Source organism: Tachypleus tridentatus, chromosome 1 (assembly GCF_004210375.1).
Source record: "Tachypleus tridentatus isolate NWPU-2018 chromosome 1, ASM421037v1, whole genome shotgun sequence".
Classification (NCBI taxonomy): domain Eukaryota; kingdom Metazoa; phylum Arthropoda; class Merostomata; order Xiphosura; family Limulidae; genus Tachypleus; species Tachypleus tridentatus.
Genome location: NC_134825.1, coordinates 131,717,404 through 131,735,555, shown reverse-complemented (window position 1 = coordinate 131,735,555; position 18,152 = coordinate 131,717,404). Strand labels below are relative to the sequence as shown.

General features: G+C 32.4%; 1 protein-coding gene across 8 annotated transcripts in view; it reads left to right on the top strand.

The window, feature by feature from the left end:
* Nucleotides 1-18,152, top strand: part of LOC143224073 (uncharacterized) — a 141,920-nt gene that overhangs the window by 71,362 nt on the left and 52,406 nt on the right. For all 8 annotated transcript variants that reach the window (XM_076452540.1, XM_076452554.1, XM_076452544.1 and 5 more), the window contains 3 exons: nt 6,931-7,037; nt 11,384-11,453; nt 14,754-14,863. In XM_076452540.1, coding sequence (XP_076308655.1) covers nt 6,931-7,037; nt 11,384-11,453; nt 14,754-14,863 — 287 coding nt within the window. The remainder of the gene's footprint in view (nt 1-6,930; nt 7,038-11,383; nt 11,454-14,753; nt 14,864-18,152) is intronic.

The following is an 18,152-nucleotide window of genomic DNA, read 5'->3' as shown; positions in this document are numbered from 1 at the left end:
TGTGGTTCGGTGGTTGCATGCAGAATTCCCTCTACAGTTTCTGTATTCACTGCTGAACTGTATGCCATTTCTCTTGCCCTGGATCACATAGAAGCTAAGCAGTACTCAAATTGAAATTGCACTATTTATACTGACTTTTTTAGTTCTCTATTGGTCCTGGAATCACTTCACGTTAGTTCTTGCTGATACTCTAAACCAACTGGCCCATTTTTCTTTAACATCTACTTCTATCCAGTTTTTCTGGATACCAGGCCATGTTGGTATTCATGGGAACGAGATCGCCGACACCACAACTAAATCTGTCTGCTCTGCAACTATCATTGCTGTATCTGTTCCATACATGGACTGTGGTCCTGTATTTGAGGCTTGGCTCCATGCCAGTTGGCAGTCGACTTGCAGTAAGCAACATGAAAACAAGCTTTTCGGGGAGAAAAAAAACCTTCTATTGGACTTTGGCCATCATGCTTTTGTAAGGATCAGAAAGAGGAAGTTGTTTTAACTACATTATGCATTGGTCAGAGTTTTTTTAACTCTTATGTTTTCTTTTATCTGGGATTAATGCCACAATGTGTTGTCTGCAACACTCATGTCACAATAAGGCACATTTTACTGTCTTGCCATCGTTACGACTGTCATCAACAGCACAATTTTGAGCGTGTTTTGTCTCAAGATTTTTCATAACATTAGACAGTGTTATTGGCGATGGTGACACTGTCTACCTTAGAAATGTTTTTAGTTTTTTAAAGGCCATTAATCTTTTTAATGCTGTTTAAGTTTTTTAATTTATAAATTAGACCTTTTATTGATGTGATTCCCTTTTAAGAATCAAAATACATCTTGTTTCATTTGAAATTAGAAAATGGCCGTAACATCAAATAACTCAAAACCAGGACTGGAAAAGCCAATTTCGGGGTGTCTAATGCTGACGTTTGAACTACCTGTTAGTCATCCTGGAAAGTCATAATAATTTTGTTGCAAGTCTTTTAAAACTTGTATTACTTTACTTTCTGAATATGGCCATAACATCAAATAACCCGAAACCAAGACTGGAAAGGCCAGTTTCAGATGACTAACACTGATTTTTGAACTTACCCGTTAGTCATTCTGGTGAGTTATGATGATTACAGCTATGCTACAGAATGTTCTTTACTAACTTGTATTACTGTAGTTTTTCTGTTACTGCTGTAGACTAGATATAAAAATTGGATTTAATGCTATTTATGTTTCTTATTCAAAAATTAAACTTTGTTTTGTTTTACCTTAATTTCTTTTTATAAATTTTAATAATTTTACATTAATTTTAACTTTTTACCAGATGTTTGGCACAAATAACCTAGTTGCTTTGTGCCATAAAACACCAAACCAACCAACCAACCAACCCAACTGCTTTAGAACATACAGCTTACTTGATGGCTGAAAGTCTGGGAGCAAATATTTAGTTTTCTCTACATCAACATACATTGTAATTCATGCAGGGAAGTTTTCTTCCCATTTACATGAAGGAACAGTTATGCCTTATCCGATACAGTTGTCAGAACTTTGTGATTTAGCCTATATCACCCAGTGGAAGTGTATTTCCACTTTTAAATAATACATCTGTTCCTCAAATTTAGGGGTTCTAATGGGGAATTTATAGTTAACCTGAATATATCGATGTCCCTTGGTATGACAGGATAAAAGTATGGGCTCACAACTCTAAAATCCAACGTTTAGTTTTCTGTACACTAACCTCACCAACTTCAAGATGACAAGCTGGAACCATATTAGCTTTCCCATTGGTTCAACTGCTGGCTTCCATTTCATCCCTGTTGTTGTTAGATTTCAAATTTCATTGGCGCCCACAGGGAATCTTAGTGCTTCACTTATTTTAGGGTCCCAACATTAGCCTCTCAGTACATTGGTACACAGAATAAACTATTTATATTCAAAAATTTTCACTGGATGGTTGGATCATTGCCAAAGGCATTGGTGGTTATTGTACACCTTCATTATCTGTGGAGACTGAGCTTTGAGAATTTCTGCATGTGTGGTAACCTTAACAACATATCCAGGAACACTACAGGTCTTTGATTCAAGATTAATATTTCACATCTTCACTACTATTATCTACCCAACCTGTAGGGTTTCTGCCTAACTCATATCCTTGGGATTTGGAATATAGTTCTAGGACTATAAGAGTTCAGTTGATCTGAGGTTAGTGAGAGTGTTGATCTAGTTCTTTCAGGGTTTTATTCCTTTCAGTTATTGGGCATATAAAGACAGGAGGTAAGTTATTGATCTTTCTCATCTATACCAAGGCCTAGATTTTCCAAGGTTCACAAGTTACTCATTCCTCTGTCTGAGTTAATTTTTTTTTATTTGGATTGTGGATATCTAAATTCAGTGTAGTCATCTACTATTTGAACATTGTCATAGTTGTGGAATTTCACCACAATTAGAATTTTTTTTGCACAAGGGTAAGGTACTGCAGCTCATGGTTTTTACCTTTGTACTAGTGTCAGCTTCACATGGGTTCTGCTGATTGTGCAGTTTTTTCTCATCACATCTATTTCATAATACTGTACACACCATTAAATATGTGACTGATTACTACTGGTACCATCTCGTCAGTTGTCAGAACATCACACCAAAATGCTTCTTTCAGAAATAATCAAGGCATGCATTATTATCAGAGCTGAGGCATCTGTTCCTTCTTCAGTTCAGCATGTCATCAGTCTAGGTATTGTTTTGGTTTTTTTTCTTTACATCTCTCAGTTGAGCTCAGCTGCCTCCTATCCAGCTCCAATTTATGGAACAGGAAACCCTACTCTTACTCAGTTCTCCTTCTTCCACTACAGAAATAGCTCTTTCTCTTCTGGGAATGTGGGCATCACATGAATTCCTTATATTGGCTTGTTCCAAATGACCATTCCAGATGCCTAAATGGTATATTAATGTTACATTACATACCCTTTTTTAACACCTATTTGTGACCTGAATTTCATATGCTATATGTCTTTCCTGCTGACCTACAGAGTCTGCTTGTAGGAATACTTTGAGCAGTTTGTTCACAGATCACTTTATTATTCTAAGTACATTCTCAAACCAATTCCTCTTATCCAAGACATAATCAGACAAGGAAGGGGATAAATACTTTTCAAAAGCTCATCTGATCACTATTTCTCTTTCTTCGACTAATCAAATTTTGATCATTCTCATGTTCAGTGATGTGCTTGAAGGTTTTGTTGCCCACATGTCTTTATAAAGGAAGGAAGGAAATAGTTGGTAGGTATTTAGGTTAAATTATCATTTCGTTCTCCAAATGTCGAATGAAAAATAATCAGGGACGGTCAGAAACTATTGTTTCTCTTCACCCCACACGAGGCAAGAATAAATTAGTCAACTGATCACGGAAATAATTAAGTGAATTGGAGTGGCATGTTAGTTATTTGTCCAGAGCGATGGTCACGAATGATCTAGAAGTTGATAAATTAGTGTATTTAATTGAGGAGGAGTGTCGGGATAAGCTTAGAAGCGGTTCTGCTGGCCTGAGAGAAAATGAAGGACGATGGGGAAGGTTCAGCACAACACTCGCAAGCGTCCGAAGAATTGTGTGATGAAAATATAGTCGACGTGGAGTGAGCAGAGAGATGCAAACAGTGCATCAGCTTGGTTAAAACTCATGATATTAATTAACCTAAATTTTTATATTAAAATTTGGAGATGAATAAGATGCATTCTAACTGGCCTCTTTTCAGGGCTGGGATCTATAAATCCTAAGCGAAAAGAATTTTCATGTGGGGGGAAACGGGAGTACCCCAAGAAAACCCACTTTCACTGGTGAGGCACCGAAAGAAACCAGTCCCACCAGTGCTCAATGCTGGAAGTTAAAAAAAAAAAAGCATAGATGGTTATTCATTTGAGTTTACATTCAGGCCTTGTATGTAATTATATGACGAGAGGTATAGCTGCCTAGATCGTGGGGTGGCTGCTATTTGTGGAAATTGTCTTGTTAATTGCATATGGTTGTTTGCTTTTCTGTAGTATTTAGCTGCTAGATAGATAAGTCTTTTCTTGAGAAGCGGGATGGTGCTTGCTTTATTGAGGTAAGCTGTCGGTGTGTACCTGGGGAGTCGAAGTTTTTATAGATTCTAAACAATGACTTTTTATTCTGGGCTCTCTGAAGGTAAGGAATCTTCTGTCAGTCACGTCTAATCAGATGCATCTTGTTCTATGTCTGTAGCAGCCTAATTGAATTGCTTGATAAGGACACTGGTGTGTGGAATTCCTCCAATACTTTTATCTGATATGGCTGGTTTGGGATCTACTAATTTAGATCATCACAAAAAGTGAATAAGAAGTAATAATAGGGGGCTTAGATATGGATCTCATATAGGGGCACATTGATGTAGATGGTGAAAATAACAAGAATTAAATTGCAATGGAGAGTATATTGAGGTATAAAAACTGGAGCAAGTGAGGTAGGATTTATCCCAACCCTTAGGTGAGCAGAGAAAAGAAACTCTTGAGTTGAAATGAGTATTGTCAGAAATAAATTTTCAACAGAAAAAATGTTAACTTTTCAGTTGGGCATAACTTAGTGGTTTATCATGCTTGGACTGTTATTTGAAACCTAATGTCACACAAATTAGCTCCACACTTTGAGGCCATGGGTGCATTATAAGAGTGATGATCCCATTATATTTGATCAGAGAAGAACAATGCAAGAGTTGTTGATGGATGCAGTTGACTAGTTGTCTTCCATCTAGTTTATTAGTTCAAAAGTATGGACTGTGTTGTGCAAATATCCCTGGAGTTGTTTTACACAAGATTCTGAAACACTCAGTTGTCAGCAGCATTATTTAACTATAAATCTTAATTGTATATTTTTGCCTTACTTATATATATATTTGTGTATCTATCAGCTCTGGTTAAAAGTACATAGCTTATAAATATAGTTTATCAAGTGGATATCTGTTTAAGTCTGTAGTCAGTATTTTATCATTATTATTTTATTTTTAGTGGGTCTTAAGTTTGAATTTCTGCACCTGAAATTTATTTTCATCAAACAACTTTTCCCATATAGAACATTTTTATACACATTATTTTATGTTTATGTATTATCCTTATTTTGTTTCATAAAAACTGGAAAATCCAGTAATACAAATTTTGCAGTAAATGTTTATTTTAAAAGGGAATTGCTATTGACTAGATCATGGTTCACTGGCTCTGTGTTAAAGATAATCAATATAAGTAAGTGCTGCATTCTTGTTGTGAGTATGATCACAGCCTTAATTTCTGCTTATATTACCAATTAAGCTATCTCCAACCCTGGCTTTTCATACATGTTTCTGTAATTTACCTACACATTCTTCATTCATATAAATCAACTTGTATGGTATTCTAAGTTTTAAAAAAGACCAGTCACACAGTTAAAAGCAGCATTTATAACCCTAAAATATAAAAAGACATAATTTATTACAGGTTAAATAAAAGACAACACATGATACAATGTCAAGTAAATAAGTATGTAAAAACAGCTCGTTTGGGTTGAGAAAAACCCTGGCTTTTCATACATGTTTCTGTAATTTACCTACACATTCTTCATTCATATAAATCAACTTGTATGGTATTCTAAGTTTTAAAAAAGACCAGTCACACAGTTAAAAGCAGCATTTATAACCCTAAAATATAAAAAGACATAATTTATTACAGGTTAAATAAAAGACAACACATGATACAATGTCAAGTAAATAAGTATGTAAAAACAGCTCGTTTGGGTTGAGAAAATATTTTACATAGAAGAGCGAGCAACGTAAAATATTTTCTCAACCCAAACGAGCCGTTTTTGCATATTCATTTCACTGCAAGTGGGTTTTCTCGACATCAGTGATTAATGTTAAGCAAAGGCACAGATATTATTATTAAGTAGAAGGATAATAGAAATTCTGTTTAAATGTTTATGTGGTGAATTCATAAATTATGTTTATATGGAAAAAAAATTGGCATTTTAATAAAGAAAAAATAAAATGGAGTTAGTGAAAAGTAAGCTGGAAATGATTTAGCTGATGAACTATAAAAAAGGCACATTCAAAAAGCAGGTGTCAATCATAAGATGAAACTTCAACACCAGACATGGCCCTTTCTGTATAAAAGGAGATATTACTGAAAATGTCAAAAATAGTTCTCATAATCCATATTTTCTCAAACATTGGTCAATCAAAGAGTTGGATCTCCAGTATATGATGCAATTTCTGCTCCATTGACAATAATAGTTGTAGTGCTACATACATGAGACAATGTGGGATATGATACCATTATCCCATAGCATAGTAAATTGTGTCCTTTTTTCAATCCGTGCAGAAAGTAACACCAAGGGTGGAATTAACATAAAACCTTTATCATATTAATCAAGTTGTAAAGTAAATCATAAAAAATAATTTTGGAAATATAAAATAATGCCATAGTAGAGCAAAATATGTGGTATCTGTATATTGTGGAATCAGAATTACGCTTCTGGAAAAATATACTTCTGCTTTAGCATTTATCATAAGTATCAAAATTAAATATATGATTTGAATTTCATTAGTAATGAATATAATCATCTATAAGTATCAGTTACGTAAATTAGTTTCATGTAAAAAACTGATTAATTAAAATTATGACTTAATTGATAAATGTAACAAAAATAACCAAATCACCAACATTAGTGTTTCTAATTATTACTGTCTTTGATTATCTAAATATTCAGTTGATCAGAATAATGCCACAGTGATATTTTGTGGTTATATTTGATTAAGTCAGAGATGTTCATTTTAACTTAATAGTGTCATAACCCATGAAATAATCATCTAATCAAAATTACTGACTCTGATTATTACTTTTTTTATTAGTCCAAATACATTATATCGGACATACATTTATAATCCTTTTTTTATATACTTTTAACAGTGGGAAAATCATGCTTCCCTGGAAGAGCAGAAAAAAAATAAATTTCTTTCAGAAGAGGTACAAAAGAAGACAGCTGCAGAAAAAGAAGCACTAAAGAAGGCTGTTAAGTAAGGATGGTTTAATAATAACATTTCTAAAATTAGAATTTAAAAAATGGATTTTATCTGTTGAAATAAAGAAAATATATGGCATAAACAAAAATTCTCAAACAGTAAAATGTTTTAGTCATTCTAAGTAAATTGTTTGTTTGCAACACCTTACAGATATTTTATCACTTAAAGTTGAGATATGCAGAGTTGTGTTTGTGATGTGAATCATTTGGTTAAAAACCAATGTGTAGTACTTTGAGTGGGTTTTGGTTTTGGATGGTTTTGAAAAACAAAATATTATATGTAAATCAGTTAAATAACCAATAAAGTCATTTTAATTGTAAGGTTATTTAACACTATACCTTTATGATAATGAAAAATTCAAATTTATATATTATGTGCATTTAGGCAAATCAGAAGTGGTAAAAAATTGTTGATGTTAAGAGTGGCAAGAAACCATAGATTAAGAAAACAGTCACAACTTAAAATATCACATTGAATTTTGTAAGAAGCTAAGAACGTGAAAGAAGAAAAATAAAACAGAAATATTAACATATGCTGAAGTATTGTTAAAGTAATACAAAAGATACAAGAAATGCAAAAATGTTTTTTCCTTAACCTCTTTAAATGTTAATTGTATTAATCAAACGTAGTTCTGAATTCTGCATATTAATTGTTGTCTGTCACTTATTGAAGTTTAGTAGTCTTTTTAACTGAGAATTTGTTTTCACTTGTGTGTTCTGTATTATTTTGGAAACTTAAATGTTTTTTTATTTTAAAACTAATCATATAAAAGAAAGAAGATATACTTTTGCATGTTTATATTTAAATCATTGGCTGCTTTACCAACAGTTTTACTTATTGAAACTTGCTTAATAATTTGTTTCAGCTATTACTTGTTACCTTTAGAACAAACAAATATAGGAAGTGACTTAGGAAGTAAAAGTTTTAATATGAACAAAACACATAATAAAGAAGTAGCACTGAATCATTGACATACAAAGTTTCTGAATTCAGACTTGAATTTTACATCTTACCAATTTATTATTAATCAAAGAATAATAAATTAATAAAGCATAAGAAAAGTCCATTTTAGTACTCATAGAAATACGTTTTGTTTGTTGGTAAAATTTGTCATTAAAGGTGAATCCATTCAGTGCTAATACAAGTTCAGCGAGACGTAAGAGGGTATGAATGGGGAGTTTTGGTGAAGAACACAGATTCAAGTATTATTTAATGGCTTTCATACCATCATTATGGGGAATTGTGTGCAGTTTTTGTATATCCATGGTTAATATATACTGTTCACGACTCAAGAACAAAAAATTATGGAATGTTTCGAGTGCATGTGTTGTGTCTTTTATGTAACTCGGAGGATACTAGACAATGGCTTTAGGAATGTCATCAAGAAAAGACAAAATTAATTCAGTGGGACAGATATAGGAGGAAGTAATTGGGTAACCATGGTTCCCAGGCTTATGACTTACAAAGGAGGAAAAATTATTAAGGTGTAGGATACTAACAATTAGATTAGTAGCATCCAATAGTAAGATATCTGTATAAGTCAAATTATTAATGATAGTTTTGATATTCAAGTTAAACAATGTAGTCAGATGGCTAGTTAAGGGGCAGTAAAAATGGATGTAATTAAGTTGTTTATCATTTTCATCAAGGTACATATCTTTGTTCCATACCACTGTAGCATCACCTTTATTAGTATGTTTAATAATTATGTCTTTTTGCATAGAAAGTGTTAATAAGGTTTTGTGTTCATCAGGGGTTAGGTTACTATCTTTAGGTTTACTTAGTAAATTCTATTTGTCTATACCATTACAATATTTTTTTATGCAATATATTCTAAGCTAGTGAGTGTTCCAGTGGGTGGTGTCTACTACGAGTTCATTTTCTTATAATCTGTGATGACGAGAAACCAAATAAACACAGCCATAAAACTATGCTCACCAGATAAAATTAATGACAAATTAGACAAAATGAAACAATACTTCATTAACATCAACAAGTTTCCTTCACAAACCGTAAAAAACATTATATGCACACACCTAGACGAAAAGCAGAATCAACTAACAAAAGTAAATATACCCCACAAATTAAAAAATCACGAAACACCATATACTGCTGCATACCATATATTCCCGACATCAGCAGAAAAATAACCAACATTTGGCAAAAACTAGCAACAAAATATCACATTCCAGTTAATACGAAATTTATTCAAAAACCAGGCATGAAACTAAGGTCTGTACTATGTAAAAACTACACTGACAAACACAACACCAACATTATTTATAAAATACAATGTGATAACTGCCACGACAAAGAGAAAAATGGAAACCATATTCAAAGAACACAAAAAGTCACCATCACACGTTTTCGAACACTGCAAATCAAATAAACACAACATAACTATAGAAAACACCCAAATACTAAATAAAGAAACAAACATAAACAAACACAAAATTAAAGAAGTCTTACATATACAACAACTCAAGCTCAAAATAAACCAATACAAAGGAACACCTTTACACCTATATTAATAAATATATCCAACATCTAAGCATGCCCTCTTCATTCCTACACTCAGTTACACAACCACCTTCAAACATGTGATCAGGTATTGGTCAGTTACCTCTTTCTTTGTGAACCTGACATTGTCTGCTTCTTTACATAGTGCTTTCTCTATGCATACCAGCCATTTTTACATATATGATTTTCTTATATTTCTTGAAATCACAATGGAGGTCTTTATTAGGAGATGAACAGGTATATTGTAGATATTATTCCTGATATCTAGTGAGATTCGTATTAGAAATTAAATGATCACCAACATTCTCAAAGGTTGTTACTTGGTATTGATGGGGTTGTTGATCCACAACTGAAGGTTAGTTGTCATTAATGTCAAGATGAGTTCCTTCACATGAGGGATTTACACAAGAGCTTAAATGTGTTTGTAGAAAGAACTGATTTTGAAAAATGAGATTGTAGTCTTAATCTACAGTAAACTTTTTCCAAGTCTTCTTAAAGGGTGAACACATAAATAGACACTTTTGTTGGAACAAAGTTAAGACCTTGGTTGAGGACTAGTTTATAAATCAGCATTAATAGTGAGAACTAAATTAGGATTTTCATCAAGACTATTTTTTGGCAGAACAAGGATCATATGTTTTTAATACCTAGCTTATACAGTTTTATTTCTTTGGTACTTTTAAGAGAGTTGTGATATATTCTTTTAAAGTCATTGACAGACTGTGAATAGTTTAGGTGGCACAGAAATTATAAAGTTCATGAAGCTGCAGTCGTGTGATGAAGTTTAGCAGTGGCTGTATCTCTTTGCTGACACATAGTAGTTAATACTGAATGTATAAGTTTGAAGGACCTGCACAGAATAATCTTATTGGTGATGTAGTTTGGTGCACTGAAATGTAACTTAAAACCATTAGCAGTCACTTTATGGCAAAGATAGATGCCTTATGGATTCGATGTGGCTATTATACCAAGTCTTACCTTATGTTCTCTTGAATAACAAAAGACCTATTATGAAGACATCGTTGGAGAACAAATTTAAAACATTGAGCATATGAAAACATAGCTTGCTTAAGAGTCATTTTATGGTAGGTATGATTGCAGAAAATTATTAGATTAGTTCAAGTAATAAAATAATTGCCTAGGTGAGGAAATAACAAAATACAAAATAGAATATAAAGTACTGATGGAGAACTCGTCAAATGAAAATAGCTTTCTTAATGAAACAAGAAAACAACATTTCAGGCAACAAACCTTCATCAGGTTACCAGTAGCAATAAAACTTAATATAAGGGTTGGGTAGAAAGAACAAATAACATGTTCTGGAAGCTACAAATGAATTAAGAGAAGTAACTATTAAAAAATAATACTGATGCAAGTATAAAAATGTAATAAATACAGCTAATCTTACTAAATAAACTAAATGAATGTATAGAAATATAGAACAGAATGCAGACAACAATGCAAGAAAATGAATGAACATGTGTAGCATGTAATATTGTTCTAAGCAATAGAACAATAAAAGTAACAGAAAGTGACTAATGCAAACAGGTAGAGAGGAAAAAAAGTGCAAACCTTGAATGAAAAGATTGTAGGAACTATATGTCATTCTGAGAAAGTATAGAAAAAGTGTAAAGTTAAAAGAAATAGAACACTTAATTTCAAAGGGATATCTTCATAGAGTGTAGTTTTCACCATACTTTCACTTATGTATCTTTTATGTGCATTATTTTTAGTTTTTATTCATTTTGTTTGATTAGTTTTCTGTACATATACAGATATTTTAATGTATTTGATGCTTTTGGTTTTTTAATTTGTAAAAGAGTCCAAAGACAGAGAGCCGATAGCAATGAAGAATTAGTCAAGAAAATGACTCATTTGGCACAAGAAAAGGTTGTATTCTGTAGATAGAGAAACATTAGACAGATTGTTGAATTGCTAATACAACTGATAAATGTGAATTGTTATTTATGAATATCTCTTTCTTGAAATGTATTTTATTGACATAACAAGTTAGGATTTCAGTGTGGGCTATATGTTGTAAAAAAAAGAAGCTGTCTATTCCTTTCCATATATGTGTATTTAAACTGTGTCAAAAAAATAAAAGAATTTTCATAAACACTACCTCGCATACACTTGTGTGTGATTTCCTATACATATTAAAATGTATTGCCTCAGTCTGTAATGTAATCATATGACTATAGCTCTTCTCCAACAGAAGTGTGATACTTCCTCTGTGCACAACAATCTCCATGAGCATTAGCATTTTTTGGCTTTTTATCACACTGTTTATGATACAGGCATCTTCCTCCTGGACCCACCAGTCAAACACAGGATGGCTTCAGAGGATGATTGGATGTTGTTGTTTTTTTATTTTTTTAGGACACTTGCTAACTTTTTTTCTATTCTATGGGATTTCTCTTCTTTTATTAAGTTATTTCTTATCAATTTGTCTGATTGGATCTGACTGATTTCTTATTCTATTGGTGATGACTCTTTTCTTATTTTTTATGTTTCTTCTCATTGTACTTGTCATCTCATGACTCATTTTTCCTTTAACCATCAGTGTTCTCTTTATGAAATCTTTCAGATTGTAATGTGGTTGATCCCCACTCCCCCCAAGACATTAGTGCTCAGTCATGTACACCACAGCGAGGTTTCACCTACCATAGCTTGTTGTCTTCCTCTATTTGCTATTTTCCACATTCCACAATGGTCTTGACGGTGAGCTGTTTGGTTTGTCGTCTTTTTTGTTCTTCAGGTCTCAAAACTACCTTATTCAATAAATATATAATAGGGAGATAGGACCTATCCATCATGTGACTGTTGCCTTGCAAGGAAAACTTACCCAAAATCTCCATCCAGTGAAGGATTTAAAAATATGTTGAGTTAACCTTGTCTGACTCAGTGCCCACTATTGAGGTGGAGTTTTCAGCAAGAATACTTCCTGTCCATTCTACTCTTAAAAATTATAATATGAGAACACTAGATGTGCACCTACCCTGATACCTGGCTTATGTCTTTTTGTCTTTAGGTTTGGTAATCAGCTTCACTTGTTGGCATTAATGCTTTTTTCAAGAGGACAAAACATGATTATAATCAACAATGGTTATCATAAGACATTAGTATTGGGCCTGTTTTATTTGTTAACACTACATTCTTTATCTAGTTCCTTAAGATTTTCATGAATTAGAAAAATGTATTGTAATAATTGTCTTACAACCACAGTTGTTTCCCCTTCAGCCTGATGAACTCTAGATTGAGTGAAATATATTTTCAGCAATGCATGTTACAAATTTTGTGTATTTGGAAAACTATTATACATTATTCATTCCAACCAGTTATTTCCCAGCTGTTCTGATTGGTTTTGGATTGAGCAAAATGTGTTGGCAGTAATAGATATGGCAAAGATAGTGTAATTCAAAAACTGTTAATAAAGATTCTTCTAATTCTTGAATATTTCTGAGGGACTAGATAAAATATTCGGTATTAAAAGGTGCATTAGACTTAATATTAACATCTGATGACAGGTCTAATTAATTCATTCCTTTGTATTTCAGTATGAGGCCTAATTCCATATGATTTTGTATTATCACTAAGGTCCATGTACCTTTCCAATGTTTTCTCTATGCACATTTCCCCCCTTTCTTCCACATTTCTTCCAGCAGACCAAGTGGATGAACCCATTGTTTGAGATGTAGGTCTGTGTTGTTATATGGTAATGTTTTACAAAACCTCCACATATTATTAATCAATTTTTTCCCAGTGGTTAGATTCAGCCATATGGATCTTAGGCTCACCTTGAGACATAGGTCTTGGATGATACTTCCTGCACCTGATTTTTGTGATAAGTATCTCACTTAAATATTTCTGCAATACAAAATGGCTTGCCTTTTAGCTCTAATCACATCAAGCATTCATATTGAGCTGTCCCCCAGTGAGGTAATGGATGGTTTAGCAATTTGCCATTCTTCCCACCTCAACAACATGTTAATATCTGACAAGAGGTCCTTATGGTTATGATACTATCTTTTGCTCCATCTCCTTTGTTTGGTGAAGATTATTTCTTGCTTGAAATGAATGTAGTCTCCCATCTAATGCTGTCCAATCAAGCTATCTCCTGCTTTGTGGATGTGAAACTTTATCTGTTGTCAGAAAGGAACTCTTCTTTGTAAATTCCCTGCACTGGTCCTGTACCATTTTCGGTGTTGTATTCTAGCTCTTTGTGGTGCAGGAAGGTGAGTATCTATCTGAAATACATTTTCAGATAAGAAAAATGTTAATTTTGAAGGCTGAAATATCAGATTGATTAGGTGTCCCAGCAGTGTAGAAGCCATCCTTTATCTTTATGGACTAGGTATTTATTAAATAAGTTAATTCTTGGGCTTTAGCTAAGTAAGTGTCCTTGTTATGAAAAAAAGATAAATTATTTCTTTTGTTAGTTAATTATATTTTCTTGCCTCAGTTGTATAAACTGTTATTACTGTAATTCTGATAAATGTCAAATTATTTTGCCTTTACATGAAATAAGTGTCATATTTTTAATTAGGCAAAGTAAAATTCAGATATTTTAGATTTTAAGTAAAAATTAAAATTAATATCATTTTCTTATGCAACATTTTAATCATATTTGTGTGTAACCTAAAATTTAAGCATTTTGTAGGGCTTTTTACTCTGATATGCATTTCAGATTAAATAACTAATAATAATTAATTATTTTCATTGAAGGCTAAAGTGTTCCTCTTTTATATACTTTGCAAATAAAGAGAGAGAAATAAGAACAGCAGGCTATAATTTACAAATAGTTCATCTTATCTGTGTTGTATTCAACTGAAAATAAAATTGTAAACAATTCTATAACTTGTCTTTCACTGATTCATGTGAACAGTTTCTTTTTTGGTGTAAGAAATAATGTCCCTAAATTGTAATACTCAGTTTATTTTGCCAGAAAGAAATACAACTTCTTCCATACTTTTTTCTAAATTCTGTAAACCTATGTGAGTAGGATTCACAATAATTCTGATTGATTCATGATGTTGCACAGCATGTTGATACCAGTCAAAAGTTAGAGAAATCATCAATTTGATGGCATTCATTTTTGACTCCACGAATTTCAGATATAATCAAAGTGAATATTGTTTCTAATGCTTCATGTTTTCATATAACTAGTTTAATATTAATTCTATGACACAGGAATGTGTACTTCTTGCACTGACTCAAGAGAGAGATCGATGGAAATCAGACCTGACTGAAGTAAATAATCAAAAGCTGGAAGCAGAGACCCAGTTAAACAGTTACAAAAAGTATGTTAGTCTATAAGAAGAAAAAATATTCCTCTATCACTTTCTGTAATTTGATAAACAGTATTGATTTTTTATTGTGTTAAAATATTATAAGTTACTGATTTGCTGTTTACTTTTTGTATATGATTTTTTATTGTATTAAAATATTATAAGTTACTGAATTGCTGTTTAGTTTCTGTATACCATGCTTTAATCAAATATAGTCATACTGTACAAAATATCCTGAAATGTTCAATTTTGATAGATTTAACCAATGGAACTACTACTACTAACCCCCCCCCCCACCACCACCACCACCACCACCAATGACGCAGCGATATGTCTGCAGACCCATGCTTCTAAAATCTGGGTTTTGTTACCCGTGGTGGGCAGAGCATAGATAGCTCACTATGTAGCTTTGTACTTAATTCAAAACAAACCAAACCAATGGAAGCATGACTATGTTATAAAGTTTGAAATTTATGTGCACAGTTCCATTAACATTTACTTGTAAATTCTTAAAATACTTTCATCAAGAAATAATTCATTTCAAAGACTTTTAATACTTTCCACGTGGACTTAGTTGAATTGACTGAATCTCTAACTATGGAATACTCATTTTAGTTTCTATACTGTAACTTTTTATACAGTATGTGTATATTCACATAATTTGGTAAACTTTCAGTAAACATTAAAAGACCTTTGTACTAAAAAAATTTGATTTTTCAATTAAGCATTTTTGATAAAATATTTTCTATGAATATATTAAGTGATTTTATTTAATAGTCCATGTGCAAAGTGATATTCATATTAAGATTAAAAATACTTTTATTCATCTGAAAATTTTCAAATTTCATTTCTGTAATCTTAAATTTCTTAAATAATTATAAAACTTTTTTTTTCTCAATAAAACTTTATATTTTATCTGTTATTTTCTCTACTCTAACTTTAAACAAGGTTGGTTAATTTGACTGATCTCATGACTGCCATTAAAATCTAACTGTATATTGCCTGTTCTTTCTTTCTATAATGACTTCAGATTTTAACATGAAGCTACATTTGTTTATCCTACATAGCTTAAATCTCCTAACAGTATACTTCTGTTTATGCCAGGGGTGGCCAAACTTGCTTAACGTAAGAGCCATATATAATAAACTTCAGATGTTTGTGAGCCTCAAGACATGAACAAATATTATACACACATTTCTTGTGTTAGAATGCACATTTTGTAATATAATTTTTATATAAATATTAAGAAATACATGTATGTAATAATAATTATTCATGTATGTAGTTTTTAAAATGTTAATTTGTATTAGTTTCAATAATCACAAAGTACACATACACTGCTGGCCAAAATCTTAAGGCCAATGAACATAAAGAAAAAATATGCATCTTGCGTTGTTAGATTCAATCACTTATTTGAGTAGAGCTTCAAAGATGAAAATAAGAAAAGGGCAAATAAAAAACTTTTTTAGCATTTAATAGGGAAAATATGAACACTGTGAAATTAGCCTAAATACTAGCTGGTCAAAAGTTTAAGACCATATTGAAACGAAGCATTAATCGGTAAACACATAACGAAATTTAGTCATTTGTGTTCAAGCATTAGTGTTGTCAACATCTCCTGTGTTACATTGGGTAAAAACATGGCAAAGGCAAAAATGTTGACAGAGTTTGAACATGGCAGAATTGTCAAGCTGCAAAAGCAAGGTCTCTCTCAACGTGCCATAGCTGGTGAGATTGGGCGTACTAAATCTGCTGTTGCAAATTTCTTAAAAGACCCTGAGGGATACAGAATGAGAATTTCAAGTGGTCGGCCCAAGATAATTTCACCGGCATTGAGCAAGAGGATTTGACGGGTTGTCCGGCAAGATACCAGCTGATCGTCGAACCAGATTAAGGCCCTTACGGATGCAGTATGCAGCTCAAGAACAATAAGATCTCATCTATGAGAGAAGGGCTTTAAAACCTATAAACGTCTTCAAAGGCCACGCCTCCTACCACACCACAAAACAGCTCAGTTAAACTTCGCTGAAAAGCACCAAACATGGGACATGGAAAAGTAGATGAAGGTTTTGTTCTTTGAAGAGAAAAAAATTTAACCTAGATGGCTTCCAACTTTGCTGGCACGATAAGGATATCTCATCGGAGACATTTTCTACACGACACAGTGGAGGTGGTTCAGTTTCTTACTGAACGTTGTCAACAGTATCTGCTGGCTATTTAGTGATGATTGTAACACGTTTAACTTGTTTTTCCATAAGTTTTTATTTAGGTGGATAATCAGGCAAAAAGTTCTTGTGATTTGTTTCATTGTGGCATTTCAAGTTACTGGCTTTGTAATGACTGAGTAACATATTGCAGATAAGACAAAAAGGTTTAACGTTCCTCCCACTCTTGTTTAACATTTTTGTTTTCATCTTCATACTTTCGCTTCTTACAATTTGATGACATCATCTTCCTTCACAAAATTTTCACAGACACTTCTGAAAAATTAAAGTGAAAAGAAACAATATACTCCAACAAGCACAATGCAACCAAACTCTACAGTGCCCAGTATCACACTGATACTCCACTAATTTCACTGCCTGCAACATGTCACAATCATGCGATCACAAGTCATGCCCACTAAAACTAATGTTTTCAGCACTGGCTTGTATAATTACTGATTCTCCAGCACAATTCCTCTGTAATCCTTGCTGATTAGAAATTTCTTTAAATCCCTGACTCAAATCTAGAACCAAAATTAGGATTTAAATTCTTAAATATATTTACTCACCATGAACATTAAACTTATCTTTTAATCCAGTGGACTCCCAGTTTATACCTTGTAAGTAATTATAAAGCTTGAAAATTTTTTACTTATCATTTATATTAATTGTGATGGAAAATGGAGCTCAGCCAACATATTTTTGCAAGCCACACATGTCTCACAAGCCACAGTTTGGCCACCCCTGGTTTATGCATAAATGTTATTGTTTTATTGCCCTTTGAACTGTGTCTAACTAATATTCATGCCACGAGAGTTGTAAATAACTTCCTAATCGCATAGGTTTTGTTACTGTGTGGAATTACATAATGGAGAGGCATAAGTTGTGAAAAAGTTTCATTATTATTATTTTTATAATAATAAAGAAAGAATACACATGAAAAATACAATAGGTTTTCTGTGATTTTTTCTGTTAACTATAAATGGAACTAAATGTACATTTTTATGCTAATAATGCTACTTCACTAAATAATTTTTTATTTAATTAGATAATGAACCAAAGAATACAAAATAATATCATAAAAGAAACAGAAAATG